The 18,197-nt window shown below is 41.6% G+C and overlaps 2 protein-coding genes and 1 non-coding gene across 8 annotated transcripts; all 3 read right to left on the bottom strand.

Annotated features, from left to right (window-relative positions):
* Positions 1-565: 565 nt before the first annotated feature.
* Positions 566-3,909, bottom strand: LOC135523829 (uncharacterized). Of its 4 annotated transcripts, none has more exons than XM_064950771.1 (5): positions 3,668-3,909; positions 2,792-3,148; positions 2,165-2,530; positions 1,609-1,712; positions 566-1,095 (listed from the first exon to the last, which is right to left on the bottom strand). In XM_064950771.1, exons 1-5 carry the CDS (start codon positions 3,720-3,722, stop codon positions 847-849), a joined length of 1,131 nt encoding a protein of 376 aa, XP_064806843.1. In that variant the 5' UTR covers positions 3,723-3,909; the 3' UTR covers positions 566-846. The 4 variants fall into 4 exon arrangements, with proteins under 4 accessions (XP_064806843.1, XP_064806868.1, XP_064806852.1 ...); XM_064950796.1 differs by having other exon boundaries at positions 2,165-2,332; XM_064950780.1 differs by having other exon boundaries at positions 2,165-2,527; positions 3,668-3,908.
* A 499-nt stretch (positions 3,910-4,408) lies between these two features.
* LOC135523814 (BUB3-interacting and GLEBS motif-containing protein ZNF207-like) lies at positions 4,409-14,033 on the bottom strand. 3 transcript variants are annotated; one of them, XR_010452874.1, is made up of 12 exons: positions 13,854-14,033; positions 13,197-13,323; positions 12,957-13,092; positions 12,655-12,846; positions 12,337-12,418; positions 12,080-12,144; positions 11,367-11,500; positions 10,061-10,159; positions 9,087-9,311; positions 8,708-8,864; positions 7,643-8,556; positions 4,409-6,705 (listed from the first exon to the last, which is right to left on the bottom strand). XR_010452874.1 is itself a non-coding variant. In XM_064950747.1 (11 exons), exons 1-11 carry the CDS (start codon positions 13,892-13,894, stop codon positions 8,411-8,413), a joined length of 1,404 nt encoding a protein of 467 aa, XP_064806819.1. In that variant the 5' UTR covers positions 13,895-14,033; the 3' UTR covers positions 4,409-8,410. The 3 variants fall into 3 exon arrangements, 2 of the variants coding, with proteins under 2 accessions (XP_064806819.1, XP_064806831.1); XM_064950747.1 differs by having other exon boundaries at positions 4,409-8,556; XM_064950759.1 differs by lacking the exon at positions 10,061-10,159 and having other exon boundaries at positions 4,409-8,556.
* LOC135525001 (small nucleolar RNA SNORA49) lies at positions 11,919-12,052 on the bottom strand. Its single transcript, XR_010453057.1, has one exon. It is a non-coding gene; the product is annotated as a small nucleolar RNA SNORA49 (small nucleolar RNA).
* Positions 14,034-18,197: the final 4,164 nt, after the last annotated feature.

Genomic DNA, 18,197 nt, shown 5'->3' with positions numbered 1-18,197 from the left:
AAGGAAAATAACCTAATGTTTATTCGATCCAGCTGCTACAGTAAGTACTATAGCAAGATGCAATGCTAACAATACTTGTTCCACCACACTTTCTCAAATTTTCCAAATGCAGGTTATTTTTGGGTTACAGCTCCTGAAATAAGTTTCATCACCTTCTCGCTATCGTTCAGGGGATGTGCTGCTGTAACTGGCAAACTGCATTTGGACCCTACTACTGTCTCTCCAGAGCGCGGCATTCTGTTGTCATGGGAACGATTGGATGAGCCGCGCATCACTCGTTTGCTTAACTTTTCTCATCTGATCTACACGATTCACGTAGGTCACCTATTTTATAGATTCAAAACGGCGAATTTCGCCATAAGGTGACGACTAGTTGCATCCCTGAAATTGTTTTTGTAAGTCCTGGTATAATGGGATGGCCACGATTCTTGTCTGTTTCCAGCACTGATCCAGCAGAAATATTAAGCCAATCTCCATGATTGTCAATAACAGTTCCCTGTGGACTGGACAGTGAGGAAAGGGCATGGATACATGTAAATGTCAAAATAATACAACACTAATCAAGACAAGTATTACACTTTGTTTATAAAAAAAAAATGGAATACCATTCCTTTAAAAAAGCAAAAGCTACAACATTCAGCTGCCAGCATCTACATCAAATACAAAACATCCTTGATTAAAACTCCACAACAGCATTTACAGTACAACAAACTAAGTTAGGTGGAAGAAGGTGGATGCTGGTTGTCCAAATTGAAAGTTGTGAATAAGTTGTAGTTATAGTTCAGACTCCAGTTTATAAATGAATAGTTAAACACAGTGTTGGTGAGATTGGGCCAACCTCATTCCTCACATCTCCCCAACAGTTTCAGATACTAGCGGTACCCCTTCAGGCCTCTCATAGTGGTTTTCCTGTCGAGACCTCAGGGGGGGGGTGTCATAGGCGGAAGCATCCTTTTCCTCCAGATGAAAGGGGGGCCTCGGGTGGTAAGAGGGGGACACTTTTCCATTCCGGTTGGGGGGCCGCACCCCGACCATCTCCTCGTAGATGGAGACCTGGTGGGGCTGCGGTTTGACACGGTCGCCTCGGGTCTTACCCTGACAACAGTGGACAGAAGCCAATCAGAGAAGGCAGCAGGTGAAAACAACTAGTGAAACTAGTATCTTTCCTGTGTGAAATTCTGTGAATAGTAAGAGGATGGCTACGTTGATTCAAAGTGGCATCCTTCCTCAATTTGATGTGTTTGACAAATCACTGGTACATTGTCATACCGGTCAGAAATCAGTGTTATGGTACTGCCACATTTGTCACTTGAGGAATACAGTAGCTACCAAATGAGTAAGTATCTAAAAACATTACAATATCATGTCTCCCCAGTCTACAACCATAGAGGTTACAGGTGTGGCTGTAAAAGGTTAGAGTGTGGCTTTATAAACTCAGAGCGAATAATGGTTTATGATTTCAAGAAAATGTATGAGAATTTTGCAGAATGTGAGGTTGTAATTTATGACCTGAAAGCAGCAAAAAACTGGAGTGGCTACCATTTCTATAAATAATATTCTGTGTGTCAATCGTTTTGTCCATAGTGAGTAGGTTACAGTCCCACTCACATAATGAGCCACTCCCAGGGCCATAACGAAGATGAGTAGCAGCCCCACAGTAGCAGAAAGGGCATAGAGCAGTGGAGCGTAACTCGCACAGCTACACCTAACATCTGGAGAAACAACAAAATCCAATATGTGGTGTCAGACTTTAAAGCCTTTCACAGAATGTCAACTCACTACAGGAATTAAAAATACATTGACAACCCTTCAGATGCTGTGTATGATAAACATTAAATGAATTACTAATAGAACATTGTCTGTTTGATAATTGTTACCTGGGTTACTGAATTGGCTACAAGAGTTAATAAACAATACAGCGTCATAGAAACAGTTTCCACAGATACTGGACATTTTCTGGCATGAATTTACAGTTTAAAAAGGGAGAGTTTGGGATTTTGGCAGATTAACTTGTGGATACCATTTTATGTCTGTGTGCAGTTTGAATCATTGCGCTAACTCCTAGCTAGTATTGTCTCGCGAAACTACTGCCAACTTCCCTCATACTAGACGCAGACAAAAATATCCATGAGTTTATCTGACTCTGGGGAAGTAGAAGACCCACCTTGCACAGATACAAAGTATACGTGTCTCCCTAGCCTGGCACTGTTGTCGGGCCTGCCGGGGAGCAGCAGCTCACAGCTGTAAAAGGCACTCTCTTCCGGCTGCATCTTTAGCAGGGTGAGGTTGTAGGCCAGGCCGTCCAGCCCCGTGCCCAGGTGAAGCCTTTCTTCTGGGGGGAACGAGGCGGAGGAAAAGGGACGCTTTGAGTGGAACAGCACCTCCACTGGAGCCCGGCCCCACCGCCTCTTCAGGCATACCCCTTCCATGGCCGAGGGGGAACCGTGGGGGGCGAGGCAGGGCAGAACAGCTGACCCCCCGGCGCACGTCTCTATTAGGCCCACATCCATCTTGCTGTCTGGGGCATCTTCTCCACATGGGAAACAAACACTATAACTGTCTATGAGGTTGTGGGAGATGAGTCTATTGCTATAGCCAGGGCTATTCTAAAGGAGGAAGCTGTGGCAGGATGCATAACATGAACAGTGTGGCTCAGCTATGGCATCTGGAGTAATTAACAAAAAAGGGGGAAACTGGCAGACTACTGTGACTGACACATGATGTCAACAACTCCAGTCGCAGCAAGAAACATTAATTAAATCAATGGAGGAATGCATAAAGAATTACTCACCAGCATCGACAACGTACAGAAATAACTCCATCTTGCTTGGAATCTTTTGATCGAAGCTGGAGGAATCGGGGAAGACAAACTCACAGTAGTAGATGTCTGTGTCTGTTCCCTTCAGCTGGCTGAGGGTCACGTTAACCCGGTGAGTACTCGGGTCTCCGGTGACATGGATGCGCTCTTTGACGTCAGGGTGAAACACAGGGTTTTGTTCAGTATACATGAACAGGACCTCTCTGTTGGGCTGCAGCCACTTTCGTTTCAGGTAGAACCCAATGGGCTTCGAGGCACTGAACTCAGAGATACAGTAGAACTCTGTAGAGTCACCCTGCGTTCTCTCCAGGAATTCCATATCACAGAACACTAAGAGGCAACATATAGGAAAGTAATACAAAGTTAGCTCCCCGTTCTTATTTTACTTTTATTTAACTAGGCAAGTCCGTTAAGAACAAATTCTTTGGTGGTGATCATAAGGGAATCCCATTGTACTGACAGCATAGTTTAGTTCTCCCTAGCCTGGTCAAGAAAGCACCTGCATAATGATCAACGTAATGATTTTGGAACAGTTGCAGGGCTCTGGTTAGACTACACCAAACAAGTGCTGTTTTGATAGGCATTAAAACTACTCCCTAATAAAGTCATCCAAAACATGCATTGGCAACAAACAAAAAATTAACACAGGTTGATGGCACCTTAATTGGAGAGGACAGGCACGTGTTAATGAGTGGAACGGTATCAAATATATCAAACCTGTGGTTTCCAAGTGTTTGATGCCATTCCATCCACGCCAGCCGTTATGAGCCGTCCTCCCTTCAGCAGCCTCCTGTGGCCAACAGTTCCCAATAAACTAAACCCACCGAAAGTTACAAAAACACAACTTACCCAACACAGTACATGTCATGAGCAGCAGCCAAACACCTGTCAGATGAAAAGTCATGACTTCCCTTGTTCTTATATGATGCTATCACACTGAGCAGCATGCAGTGAGCCTCAGACATAAGTGGAGTAGTAAACTAGAATTATTGAGTGTGGTTCACTGACTTGGGGGGGGGTCTCAGCCAGATGAGGGGAAATTGGTGACTAGTTACAGGAAGTTCCAATATGCTCAACCCCAAAACGTAACACTAAAAGAGGAAGAGAGGTTTCTAAATGACTATCACTAGTGTCACAGCAAATAGCCATGCCCACCATTACTACAACATAGATCTGCAAAGATGAGATGGTTCTGCAAAATACTGAAGCCAGACAAAGTGTGTTGACCTTATACTAAGAGTATAAAAATAGAGTTCTTAGCCATTGATAAAGCTGCAAAAATCAGTCAATTTCAGCCAAATACTGCGACTAAGAATATATTTAGGTATCAACCAAACTTCAAAGTAACTAAATGTGTTGAAGGTTTATAACATGTTGAAAAAAGGAACAACATACTACAAGACTAACTGTGCACTGTAATGTCGTGGGAGATATTGGAAACAGTTATTTTGAGAAAGTCAAGTTCACTACCCAACAAGACCATCTAGTGGTCCTCTTACAAAGATGCTTCAGATGTGTCCTGTTCCTGATATTAAATGGGTTTTTAAACAAGAGGCTTGAAAAAAAAAAGACACTGAAAATTGTACAGTATATACATACACATGATTTATTATACAGTGAGTGTTGATTACAAAACATTTGAGTTCTTATATTAGGATACATGTATGCACATCAGCAAGGGGAGAGCAACTGTGATACTGCCTACATGGTCGTGTGAAATAACATGTCCATTTGCTTTATGTGAAATGTATAGTTAATGAACAAACGGGCCAATGTTCCCTTTAAAAGGGATGTATGTTGACAATTTTTTATAAGTGGGGAGAATTCAATTATAAGGGTGAAGCTAATCCTAGTAACAGCTTTATGGAGTATTGTGGAGTAACAGTATTAATGACAGCAGCATATCCGAGACAGTTGAGCATTGTTTGCGAAAGTTGGAAGACGAGTTCGGACTCTTGTTGAGAACGACATCTAACAGGTCAAATACTATAATCCATAATTATTAATAATCTATTCATCTGTAAACAATGATCATAACTTGGGGAAAACTTTTTTTCCATATTGTTTGGGAGTGTTTTCAAATGAACTTGTCAATCATTATTTTATAACTGCCATCGTCAGCAAGTGCCTTCCAAAAGTATTCACCCCCTTGACTTTGTACTTTGTGTTCCAGCCTGAATTTAAAAATGGATTCAATTGAGATTGTGTGGTATTGTCACTGGCTTGCAAAATGTCAGTGGATTTTTATTTATTTTTTTAACTTTATACTTAAATGGAAAGCTGAAACGTCTTGAAACAAAGTATTCAACCCCTTTGTTATGGCAAGCCTAAATAAATCCTGGAGTAAAAATTTTGCTTAAGTCACAATATAAATTGTATAGACTCACTGTGTGCATTAATAGTGCTTAACATGATTTGAATAACTACCTCATTCATGTACCCCACACATACAGATAAAAGGTTCCCGAGCCGAGCAGTGAATTTCAAAACAGATTCACCACAAAGACCAGGGAGGTTTTCAAATGCCTCGCAAAGGGTATCTATTGGCAGGTGGGTCAAATTAAAATCAAAAGCAGACATTGAATATCCCTTTGAGCGTGGTGAAGTTATAATACTTTGGATGGTATATCAATACACCCAGTCACTACAAAGATACAGGCATCCTTCCTTACTCAGTTTGCCGGAGAGGAAACCGTTCAGGGATTTCATGAGGCCAATAAAACGTTTGAGTTTAATGGTTGTGATAGAAAACTGATGACTGATAAACATTTTTACACCATAACACTAACCTAAATGACAGCGTGAACAGGAAGACTAAAGCATTTTTATTTTTTTTAAATGTGGCAAAGAAATCAACTTTATGTCCTGAATACAAAGCATTATGTTTGGGGCAAATCCAACACAACACGTCAATGACTACCCCTCGTCATATTTTCAAGCATGGTGGTGGTGGTGGCTGCATCATGTTATGGGTATGCTAGTCTTCGGCAAGGACACGGCAGTTTAGGATAAAAAAGAAACAGAATAGAGCTAAGCACATGAAAACACCCAAAGGAAAACCTGGTTCAGCCTGCTTTCCAAGACACTGAGAGACAAATGTACCTTTCAGCAAGACAACAACCGAAAACACAGGTCAAATATATACAGGAGTTGCTTACCAAGAAGACATTGAAAGTTCCTGAATGGCCTAGTTAAGATTTGACTTACAAATCGGTTTGAAGACTTCAAGACTTGAAAATGGCTGTCTTGCAATGATCAACAACCAAATTGACAGAGCTTGAAGAATTAAAGATTGCACACCTGGATTGTATTATATTTGTGCAAAGCTCAGACTTACCCAGAAAGACTCATTTGTAATGGCTTCCAAAGGTGATTCTAACATATTGACTCAAGGGTTGAATACTTATGTATGAGATATGCATTTTATTTTCAAACGTGATTTCACTGTAATTATGGGGTATTGTGGGTAGATCTGTGAGAATCTATTTAATCCATTTTGAATTCAGGCTGTAACAAGGGGTATGAATACTTTCAAAGCTGATGTGAAATCCTACTTACCAAATGAGTGGGATAAAAATGTGTCCAGTTTCCACCGAACAGCCCCCTTCACCACCAGACAGAAAGAGGCAACAATGGCACACCACAGCATTCAACATTCATTACATTTGTATGCAACCAAATGGTGTCACAAATCTTGAGCAAGTACTTTAGAATAACTCTACAATACATACAAATCTTGGAAAAACACCCAAAATGCATGATTTCAGATTCAATAACTCGTTACTACTAAAACGGTACATCCGGTGCAAGATACAGCCACACTATGGTAAGGGAATGGGTACTTACAGATATAACTGACCTGTTTCGCAAGAAATCTGTGTTTTAGGCTGAAAAGCAGATAAGGACATTACCATCAAAATAGACATGGGCTTAAAAGTATAAAAGTAATGGTTTTTCGATTTTAATATGCTATGCAGTGTTTCCCCTAGTATTTCTTTCCAACAGCGGTGGCAAAGTTAGCATGTGGGGGTAGTGAGCATGGCAAATGGCACATTTTAGAGGCCCTCCTCAGCCAGAGAAACTGCAGCTGTTCTAAAACAAGTTTACTGCAATTCTACACATTTTGCCATGAATATTTTAGTTTTAAAGCTAATTTCCTGCAATTCTACACATTTTGCCATGGCTTATGCATTGTTCTTAATTTATCTTAAACGACTCAAAATCAAAGGGGGACCTATGTCATGACATTTTGGAATTTTAGATACTCCCGTCTAGTTATATTGGCGATTTCTAGTTCAAAAAACATATCGCTCCATTATTGTTTCTATATTCCTGGTTTTAGTCATTAAAAAAAATATTTTGGCAGTGGTGGCCATGGTTTAGCAGCGGCGTTGTGCTGCTGCTAAATGCATATAGGGGAAACACTGATGCACCATAGTGAACGAACACCAAATAAGGACCTCTGACTTGAAAAGCTAGACAACCGGAGGACATGAGTAGGTGGTCTAGGAAAAATACACCTGACATCAAGTAAAACGGTATATTTATCATCAACCACTCACACAAACACACAGCATAGAGCACTTGCATGCAAATGTTAGTGAACCTAAGGTGAGGAAGATAAACTAATTCAGGGTGCAGGTATTAAATGACTGGATTACTATTAAAGAAGGTCTAGGCTATAAACGTATCTGCATCAATACAATTTGTATATTAAAACATGTTTTTTTTTAAAACAGACCTAGAAAGTTGACATCCTATTATTTGAGCAATATTTCATAAATACAACATTTATGTACAAACCTTCATGATGAAGGTACTAACCTTCATGGTACAAACCTTCATGAAGCCTCATCCCCAGCCACGGGTCAGGAAGAAAACAGTGTTGGATTTTAAGTGAGTTTTATTACAACATAGATTGTTTAAAACAGTACAGAGAATAAATCCACACAAGTTACCCTTTTGATCATGGAATAAACCTGAAATAAGAATGAAGCTAGAGACTGATAGATAATAATCCATAGATCTGGTGGTAAACTCCTAAACAGTTGGAATCATCATCATCATCATAAAGGAGGACCCTCACCAACCATATGGTTGGGGACAGGGCGTCCAACAACACACAAAGTGTGCTGTGAGGGCCTCGTCACCGACTTACTCTACACAACAGAAAATCATATATTTACAGGAAACTTGCCTTTTTGTAAGGGGGGGGGGGGCGGTACGATCATGTTACTCCAGCAGCGAGCAGTCAAAATAATATGAACCATATTTAACACACTTCACTTCTACAAACCTGAGTGAAACATGAGAAGAAAAACACCATACATGTATCAAATCTGCACAACGACAAAGTTGTCATTATCAACAAGTTGTTTTGTGTGTTTTGTTGTTTCTATGTTTTTTCCCCCATTAAAGATGTCATGTTAAATGTCCGTGTGCTGCGTATATATTTTTTTTTTTCATCAATACTTTTCTTCACCATCACTGGTTGGTCTTACTGCTCATTGGCTTGGGCTAGTTTTAAAAAGCACAAGGTGAGAAAAGGTTTAACCACCAAACCTAGTGAGGTGCCAGGTCGTTGCGACTTCTTCAGTATCGTCCCGCAGGAGACATGACGGGGGGCCTCATGCCCATGGGAGGCCCTCCTTGGTATCCCATCGGAGGGCCCTGCCCATACGGAGGCATCCCGCCCTGCATGTAGCCAGGCATGCCCTGGGGGGGACCACCATACTGACCTGGAGGGAGGAGGAAGTATATTGAAACATCACAGTCAATGCAAGCAAATGCAAAAAAAAAAAAACATGTTTTGACTGGTATGATACTTGGGTCTTTAGTGCCATCAAAGGCTACAAGTTTCTGGTCTAGTGATGCCATAATGTCTCCTACCGTGCATGGGGTGCCTCATGCCAGGCTGCTGGGGGGGCATGCCCTGCTGTGGGGGCATCATGCCGCCCACGGCCGCCACCGGAGGGGCAGACATGTGGACCTGCCCCTGCCTGGGCACGTTACGCTGGTACCGTGGCAACTGAGCCCGTCGCTCCTCCTGTTACCGGGCAGACAGACACAGAGAGGATTCTTAGACAGGACGCAACACTAGCCTATCCCTTTCAGTGCAACGGCAATGACAAATCACACAACTAACTCAATTATATTAGATTTGACTAATTTGCTTTAAACTAATATTACAAGTATCAAAACAGATAAATGTACTTTCTCATTCATTACTTACTGTTTAAGGGCAAAACGCAAAGCAGGAGCAACTTACCAGTGAGATATCCTCATCAGGGTGGATCAACTTACTGGTTGCACTCATGGTGGTGAGGGTGGCTGGCTTACTGGTCACTGTGGCTGGGGGCTTGGCCACAGTGTTACTAGGGGGGTTGGAGGAGGAGGCAGAGGACTGGGTGTAGGCGGGGAATGTTGCTTTGGGAGGGTCAGAGGAGGTGGAGGGCGCGTTGTGGGGCACAGCTCCAGAGGCACTCTGCTGGGCCTGGGAGACAGGAAGGAAAAGGCACCATCAGATGGGTGAGAAACTCCTCATAATCACACACAATACAATGCTCTCCTCTCATAGGAATCAGTTATTTAGACATTTGACCTATTGATTCCTTAGAAGTGCATTCTAAACAGAATTTGTCCCATGATTCACAACAAGATTGGTTGATTCCTCAGATTTTTATAAGCAGAGTGCACTGTACATCTAACGCTGAACCGATTAGCACTTTAAATGACTGGAAAATATCAGGATTCCACAGGTGGTTATATTCATATAAAATTGCAGTTTGAAAAAGTGATTGAAACATCAGTTCAGCTGAAACACGCAAGAAAAACTTGTCATATCACATATTTTTCATATCACATATTGCTGACGAGCATTGCATTGTGCGAAATACCATCTGAGGAAATCATGCTAACAAGTCAGGGGAAGGGAAAAATTACTAAAATGCAAGCTGTGCTTAAACAAAACACATTTAAATCACCAATCCAGTGCTAAGAATACTAAGGCAGGCCACACACAGGCATGCAGCAAGTCCTCCTAAGGGAAAGCCGACCGGCAGCTCATCCTTTTGGTGGAGCGATTCATAAAAATGCATAAGGAATGACAAAAAGCCTGCTGAATATGTTAACTTATGTGTATGTCAGAACACAGACATTTTGTAGCATTCCCAACCAAATCAAGCGGATATGCTGCATGCCACAAGCGTCTATGGGACATGGGAGTGAAAGAGTCCTGCCTACTTGTGGAGTGTTAGAGAACAGAGGCTTAGAGGCAGCAGACTGAGAGTCTGCAGTGCTACTGGGAGAGGCTGTGATGGTGTTTGGAACATGAGAGCCCATCTGCAGCATAAAGAAGAGAGGCAGAGTGTGAACAACACTAGCAGGACCTAGAGTGAATACCAGCAGCTCTAGAGAAGAAATCGAGAAGAGGGCAGTTTGATAATGAGCTATAGTTGACTATTGTTCCGTACTATTGATGCATTACCGATACAACTTTGCTATTGCGGCGCCATATTAGGCTTGGACGGTATACCATATATATACCGGGGTATTTGGAAATAGCCACAGGGTGGTTTTTCAATATCATTGAAATTATTTATTTGGAGATTGCATAAATGTGAATATTTGTTGCTACATCCTAAGTAAATATCTACAGTCAACTTGTGCAATATATTAAGAGACAATGATTGAGTATTTCATTTCACCTGTCAGAATTTTTTATTATGAAGCTTACCGCTAGTACCCAGTCACATGGTTTGTTTGCAAGCACACAATAACGGGATCAGAGCCTTGTGAGTCACTCATCGTTGTGCAGCACACGCCAGGTGATCAGGTTACAGTATGGAATTCACAACTAAACGTTCACCAGCTAGATGTTTTATAACTTAAGTAAACTTTTAAGTAAAATGTGCTAAATGCTCTGTAGCTGTACATTTGGTTTGCTAATTTAGTAGCTAGTTAGCTATCTAACTAAGTGGTTAGCTTCTTACAAAATTAATTATACTGCTGGTAACAGCAGAAAACCCCCTCCTGGATCAAGAGCCTTGCCGTCTATTAATTGTGTTGAGCATGCACCAAACTGTAGCATATCTAAGTTACTTCTATAACTTTGTGAACTGGGATGTCTCTCCTGAAAACAGTTTAGGTCAGAGGCTGTCTAAATGTTCACGATGTGCTTTTTAGCATTCTATGGGATTTGACATGTACTTGTTAGCATTGCTAACCTTTGAATTACAAAAGCTCAGCTGGGGGTTTGAAAATAGTGCCCCTTGTGTTCAGTGCCGCTATTACCAAATATATCGATATGGCACAAGGTCGGTATGACAATCTGGATACCGCCCAAGCCTACTCCCCATCATGAATGATGATGATACTCTGATAGTATGCATGTGCCTGAGATGAGCGCACCAGTACAACCATCTTACTACAGAGGAAATCCTCTTGGTGAATTATTCAATGGACACCATTTAAAATGAAGGTAAACCAATGAGACAGGTATGACAAGCTACAGCTCCATCCCACCTCGCCTCTAGGCAAGGTGACCCACCTGTACTGCGCTGGGGAACAGGGGCTTGCTGACGGCAGCAGGGGCTGCTGCGGCGGGCCTGGGCATCCCCGCCGGGGTGGGGGCCTGGGCCATGTGGGGAATACCAGGACGGTGACCCATGTGAGGTGGCATTCCTATAGACAAGACATCAGGTCTCAATATCAAATCACAGTTCTTTCTCAAGGAGTTAGGGGAGCAGATGGTTTCTAGGTCATGATAGAATGGAGTGAACATGATTTTGTGCTACTAGAGCCAGGATGATAAACCGAAAATGATCGACATCGACCACTTATCGTGGGCATTTTGCTGATATCGTTCATTACAATAAATAACCTATAGGGCCCTTCTAGAGAAATGTGATGTTTCAGCAAACTTTTGTTTCATATAGGTGATTGATAACCGAACAATCGATAGCGACAACATTCAAAGTAGTAGTATTTTTTACGGGTAATATTAAAACAACGGTGGTGCACATTCATGTTTCAAGCTTATCATTAAATAGATTTGTCCATGTCGCCCAGCTCTATGCACCATTCTATTCTTGTGAAATTGTCAACTTGCTCACTCACAAGCCTCATATAGAAGAATAGTCCTAGATCAGAGGTGAGAGGGCCACGGTGCTGTATCCCCTGTCAATGCCAGACCACCCCACTGAGTACAGAGTGACTGGAGTAAGGGAGGGGAAGAGGAGTACCTCCTAGGGCAGTGCTTACCTGGCGGCATACCGGGCATCCCTTGCATCATTGGAGGCATCATCCCTCCCATCCCATGCATCATGCTGTATGGAGATCGAACCAACAGGTGTGAGTTACAATCTGAATGATCAAATCTAACTGTCTGAAGCTTTAATAATAAGTCAGATTCTGCAACGATGGAGCAGTTCGGGGCGACATTTAACTCCTGCAAAGAGTGAGCAAACGCATTGAGAGAGGAAAATGTCGCCCACTGAGTAGTTCGAGTTAGTACTCACCCTGGAGGCATTCCGTGCATACCAGGGGGCATCCCATGCATCATGGGCGGGACACCGTGACCTGGCATCATAGGGGGCATTCCTGCATTGGGAAGAAAAGGGAAAGAACTAGATTTTAAACACACCAGGTATAGCTTATCATCCATTATATGGTGATGAAGGGAATGTATTTTTTTTCCAGTTTGTGGTTTGTTCAGAATGGGCACGATTCATTCACAATTCAGAGCAGTTGAACATTTTTGCCAATCATCATTACTTGATGCAAATGTCTTACTGGCAGAACAGAGCAATCGTATGGCCATTCAGCCCATGTTCTACCTGAGTAAGCTCCTGGTGGCATGCCTGGAGCCCTGGCCCCGGGGGGGATGCTGGGCTGGGCCATGGGAGGGACGTAGCTAGCCTGGGGCTGGGCAGCAGGCATCTGCTGCTGAACGAACGAAGGGCCTGGAGCATCATCATCGTCGTCATCCTCGTCAGAGTCGTCCTGATTCTGCTTCTTCTTCTGGCTCTCTGAACACAAGGGGGTATTTTAGCCACACAATATTTGTTCTGGCTGTAGATTTCTATGGTCTAACCCCCTCCCCCATTTACAAATGCAGGAAATGTTAACACTAACTAACCCTGCTTTTGTTCCAATGTCCGTCTCCTCTCCTGCATATCCTTCTCTGGAATTCCTTCCATGCCATAGATTTCCAACTCTATGTCTACCCTTCCTGGTATAGCGTTGGGGACCCCGTCGATGGTCTCTTTGTGAACCTGAAACACACACGGCCCACAACATCAATGATTTATATCACAAATAAAAGGTATGACAACACAGATGAATGAATTACCAACATGTTGTTAATGTGAATACCAACCTGCATACAGTGAATTGCCAGCCCTGGACCAGTGTACAACTTCTTGTGACATATATGGCACTTAAAATGTTTGGCCTTTTGGTGTTGGATGAGGATCTTTTCATCATCGAAATCTCGATTACAATACCTTCAAGTTGTGAACTAAGGAAATGTCAGTATAAACTAAACGTCAGCAAGCTAGCTAGTTGGTTTCAGTTAATTCAATCGATGGTGCCTGCTCCCTGCTATTAACGTTACTCCTTTATTTGAACGTAAGGTATAGTTAATCTTTGAACACAACGTCTGACCACCATCTATGACAGACAATGTATGCCGAGTCAGCGTCAAACTGGATAGTTGTAGATAGCTACATAATGTATACAATAAGTTACTTTGCTAACAAATAAACCCGCTAGCTAGTTAGCGAACATACCTAGATTTCCAGTATAAATGTTCGACAATATACACCATTTAGGTTAACTTAGTTGAGATAAAACTGAAAGAGAATGTTGTAAACTTAAATTGCCACAACAATATTACAAACATACGACAAAGTATCAAAAGTCCGAACGGGTCTTGTGAGGCCTACAGTATCTTAGTAGCTACCTTGCTAAGCACTCGAGCCCTCACTTCCCTTTCATGATTTGCGTTTGGTCTATTCCCCAAACCAAAGGATACCAGCACCATGGCTTCATCTGCTTCTTCTTCTTTCGCCCCATCTTTCAGATAGTACTTGGAAAGCTAACGTAGAATAACAAACACTGAAATTCGTTCTTATTATGCCTTAAACATTAGCGACATGCTGTGTGACAACGCCGAAAATGGCGCTTCTTCAAGTGGAGGAAGTGGATTATGAAATGCACCCACAATGCTGTGCTGATGGAACACGTGCACTAAACAAAAGTGATTTAAATTCGTCTTTCCAGCATTTTGACGAAGTTGTACATTTTGGGGGATTTGATCCGATATAATCGGAATTTAATAATCACACCACATTTTCATATTATTGTATGTTTTTCTGCTCATTTCGCGTCATTTCAATGTATTCTGTTCAGGTTATAATAACTGTAATGTCCACATGGGCGCGACATTGCACCATACTATTGTGTGGTGATGAAGGCGTCAATGCTGAAATCAATTCAAATGTAGATCTATGTAGTCATTGACTGAGACCTGCTGACTGATATCGTGACTTGAATAAATGCGAACATATTGAGTTGCGGGCCTATCCGTCCTTATTATAGAACAACAACAATTAAGCAATAAGACATGGGGGGGGGGGGGGGGTGGTATATGGCCAATATACCAGCACTAAGGACTTTTCTTACGCGGAGTGCCTGATACAGCCGATTAGGCGTGGTATGTTGGCCATATAGCACAACCCCCCCGATGTGCCTTATTGCTATTATAAACTGGTTACTAACGTAATTAGAGAAGTAAAAATACATGTTTTGTCATACCCGTGTTATACAGTCTGATATACCACGGCTATCAGACAATCAGCATTCAGGCTCGAATCACCCAGTTTATAATACTGAAAAAGCACCAACTTGCAATGCATGCCATGCATTATGATATGGATGTTCAATTTCATTTGATTAAATAAAATGTTCTATAAAAATGTATTAGATCAGTACATAGACTCAATAGGGCCTATATTGTGAGTCCCCCAGCCCAGTGCCTTGCATATAAGCCAGACTAATTTGAATAACTGAAAATAACTATACCCAAAGCTGTGCTCAGCAGTCTGAGCAGAAAGGAAACAATAAATCTACTTCAGGCAATGTCCATCTTCACCCTCCCTCCCTTCTCTTTCTCTCCCTCCCCCTCCCTCCCTCCCTTTCTCTCTTTCTCTCCCCTCCCTCCCATTCTCTCTCCTAGGTAAATGATTAATTTGGAAAATGGGATATTTATGCAAGTGAGTAAACACAACAGAAGCCAATTTCAGGGCTCCTAATGAATGTTAAATTGTATAAATTGGGAGCTGCTGTTGATTCCCATAGGCAGTGACTCGACTGAAGAGAGACCACAGTGGCAGGCCTCCCTTCTCTGAATGAATTAGGGCCGACTCTTGTACTCAAGCATTTATTTTATTTGTATATATTTTATTTTACTTTTATTTATTTATTTTACAATAAACAAAAACACACATTAACGAAAACAATAGACAACTTAACCTTCTACATACATTTCCACAAATATGAATGATATCCCACTTGCTCAGACCCACATGTTCCCACCATATCCACACCCAATGTTGCTTCTAATGCTTGTAAGACTTCAAATTGTTTTATGTTGTTTCTGTCTGTAGCCAGATTTTAAAATACATATTTAAATAATAAGGCATGTAATTTCGTTCATTATGTTCCAACACTCAATCAATATCAGTCATTTTTAAGTCTTGGTTCCAATAGTTTCTATATGTTTTTAATAGATTGTCAGTTGAATAAGCTTTCTGCAAGGTTTTGTACATCTGGCCTATCCAATGGTGACCCATCATTTTCAGCTAATGTTATTTTTGCATTAATACGTGTCACATATTAGTTTGCAAACAAAGTAAATAAAATGAAATAAATAATTGAGTTAATAAAGCCACATACAAACTTTTTTTTTGCTTTCTTGAGTAAGGCAGCTCCAAAATGCAGGTGTTTCAGCCTAATTCAGTACTTTCTGTGGTGATGGGGCAGCCAGCGGAAAATACAGAGGGTAAGAGTTTGTAATGTTCTCTAGTTGCGCAGTGATTGGCTCAGTGTTCTGTCACTCATGGGGAGCTCGAAAACTCAAGCCCCTTGGGGTGCTGCCATATAGTTACATTAGAAGTGCTCATCCAAGAAGACTCAAGGTCTTTGGCCACAGATAAAATGACCTCAAATCCCGTTATATCTACAGTAGCTTTAATTGGACTGATCATGTCAACATCATACTTTCATAATCTTAGCGAGCAGTCATAATCATGAATCAAGATGACAATCTACTGGCAAATCCTTTTTAATCCTTGTCATATGAAGAGAAATAATGAAGAGAAATTATAGATAAAACGTATCGGTGCACATCGGCCATTGGACCTAAACATTACACAACAAGTTGGAAATCGCAAATTCAGCAATGAGTGGTTTGGAAGGAATCAGTGGCTAACTGCAAGCATTGCAAAGCAATCACTAGCCTGCTATTCAGGGGTGGCTGTGTTGTCCCAAGTCTGGGTTTAAGGATCTTTTTTTCCAAGTTTAAAATGATAAACATTCAACATTGGCCGTGCTGTCAATCCAGCATAATTTCTGTCGCGCTCAAAACAACTGTTAACTTGTAATTGGGAAATCTCACCAGTGAGTTCAATTCAACTGGGAAAACAGGAAAAAACGAGCTCCGACTGGGAATATACTTTTTGAACGGTCATCCAACTCGGAATTGTAAATCGGGAACTCTGGCCTTTTTCTAGAGCTACAACCTGAAGATCACTGACGTCATCATCATTCAACCATTCAACCTTGTATTGAAAGCACCATAAATCCAGAGAATGCCAGAGAATGCCCACAAAGGACCGCCGCCCCACCTTCCTGTTCAAGTGAGCACAGCACAACAAGGTAAGTCCAAAAAATGTCTTGTATGCTGCTGCATAAATTATGTAATATTCCAGGGAGATATGTATACTGTAGCTAAGAAAGTAATACTAAGTGTATGTTGTATAATAAACTGTTAGTAGCCCATGTGCCACACCCTAATAATTTGGTCTATTTTTCCCTCAATTCATTTCACCTAACGTTACAGTTTTGACTTGGTGTACAGGGAGAACATTGTAAGAACGGCCCATGTTCTGAATTCTGTCGCTGTATATTTCAAAAGTGCTGAACAAATAGTTATATTGACTACGTCCGTCCTAGCTCGCTCATTAATGTCTTCATCGACATTATGGATTGCCTCTTATCCGCTTGTCGTCCCCTTATGCCATTGTTTCTACATCTCAATTGTCAGTAGAAACCACATTTGTTTAAGCAAGTCAGCTCTATCAGCTATGTTTTTTTAAAGACAGTAAATGAGGCTGAATTAACGGTTTGGATGCCAGACAAGGCTCCGCTGATAGCCAGGTGTAGCAGTGGTAAAGTGTTGGGACTGCTGTTGGGACTTTGCTTTTGGGACAGTTTTACAGTGCATTCGGAAAGTATTCAGATCCTTTGACTTTTTCCACATTTTTTTACGTTACAGCCTTACTCTAAAATTAATTTTTTTTTAAATTCCCTCATCAATCTACACACAATTCCCCATAACGACAAAGTGAAAAATGTTTTTTATAAATTGTTGCAAATGTATTAAAAAATATAAACTGAAATTCCTTATTTACATAAGTATTCAGACTCTTTGCTATGAGACTCAAAATTGAGCTTAGGTCAATCATGTTTCCATTGATCATCCTTGAGATGTTTCTATAACTTGATTGGAGTCCACCTGTGGTAAATTCAATTGATTGGACATGATTTTTGAGAAGCACAAACCTGTCTAAGGTCCCACAGTTGACAGTGCATGTCAGAGCAAAAGCCAAGCCATGAGGTCGAAGGAATTGTCCACAGAGCTCTGAGACAGGATTGTGTCGAGGCACAGATCTGGGGAAGGGTACCAAAACAATTCTGCAGAATTGGATGTCCCCAAGAACACAGTGGCCTGCACCATTCTTAAATGGAAGAAGTTTGGAACCACCAAGACTCTTCCTAGAGCTGGCCACCTGGCCAAGCTTAGCAATCGGTGGAGAAGGGCCTTGGTCAGGAAGGTGATAAAGAACCCAATGGTCACTCTGACAGAGCTCCAGAGTTCCTCTGTAGAGATGGGAGAATCTTCCAGAAGGACATCCATCTCTGCAGCACTCCACCAATCAGTACTTTATGGTAGAGTGGCCAGACAGAAGCCACTCCTCAGTAAATTACACATGACAGCCCGCTTGGAGTTTGCAAAAAGGCACCTAAAGACTCTCAGACCATGAGAAACAAGATTCTCTGGTGTGATGAAACCAAGATTGAACTCTTTGGCCTGAAT

Source organism: Oncorhynchus masou, chromosome 4 (assembly GCF_036934945.1).
Source record: "Oncorhynchus masou masou isolate Uvic2021 chromosome 4, UVic_Omas_1.1, whole genome shotgun sequence".
Classification (NCBI taxonomy): domain Eukaryota; kingdom Metazoa; phylum Chordata; class Actinopteri; order Salmoniformes; family Salmonidae; genus Oncorhynchus; species Oncorhynchus masou.
This window is presented reverse-complemented; position numbering and strand designations above follow the sequence as displayed.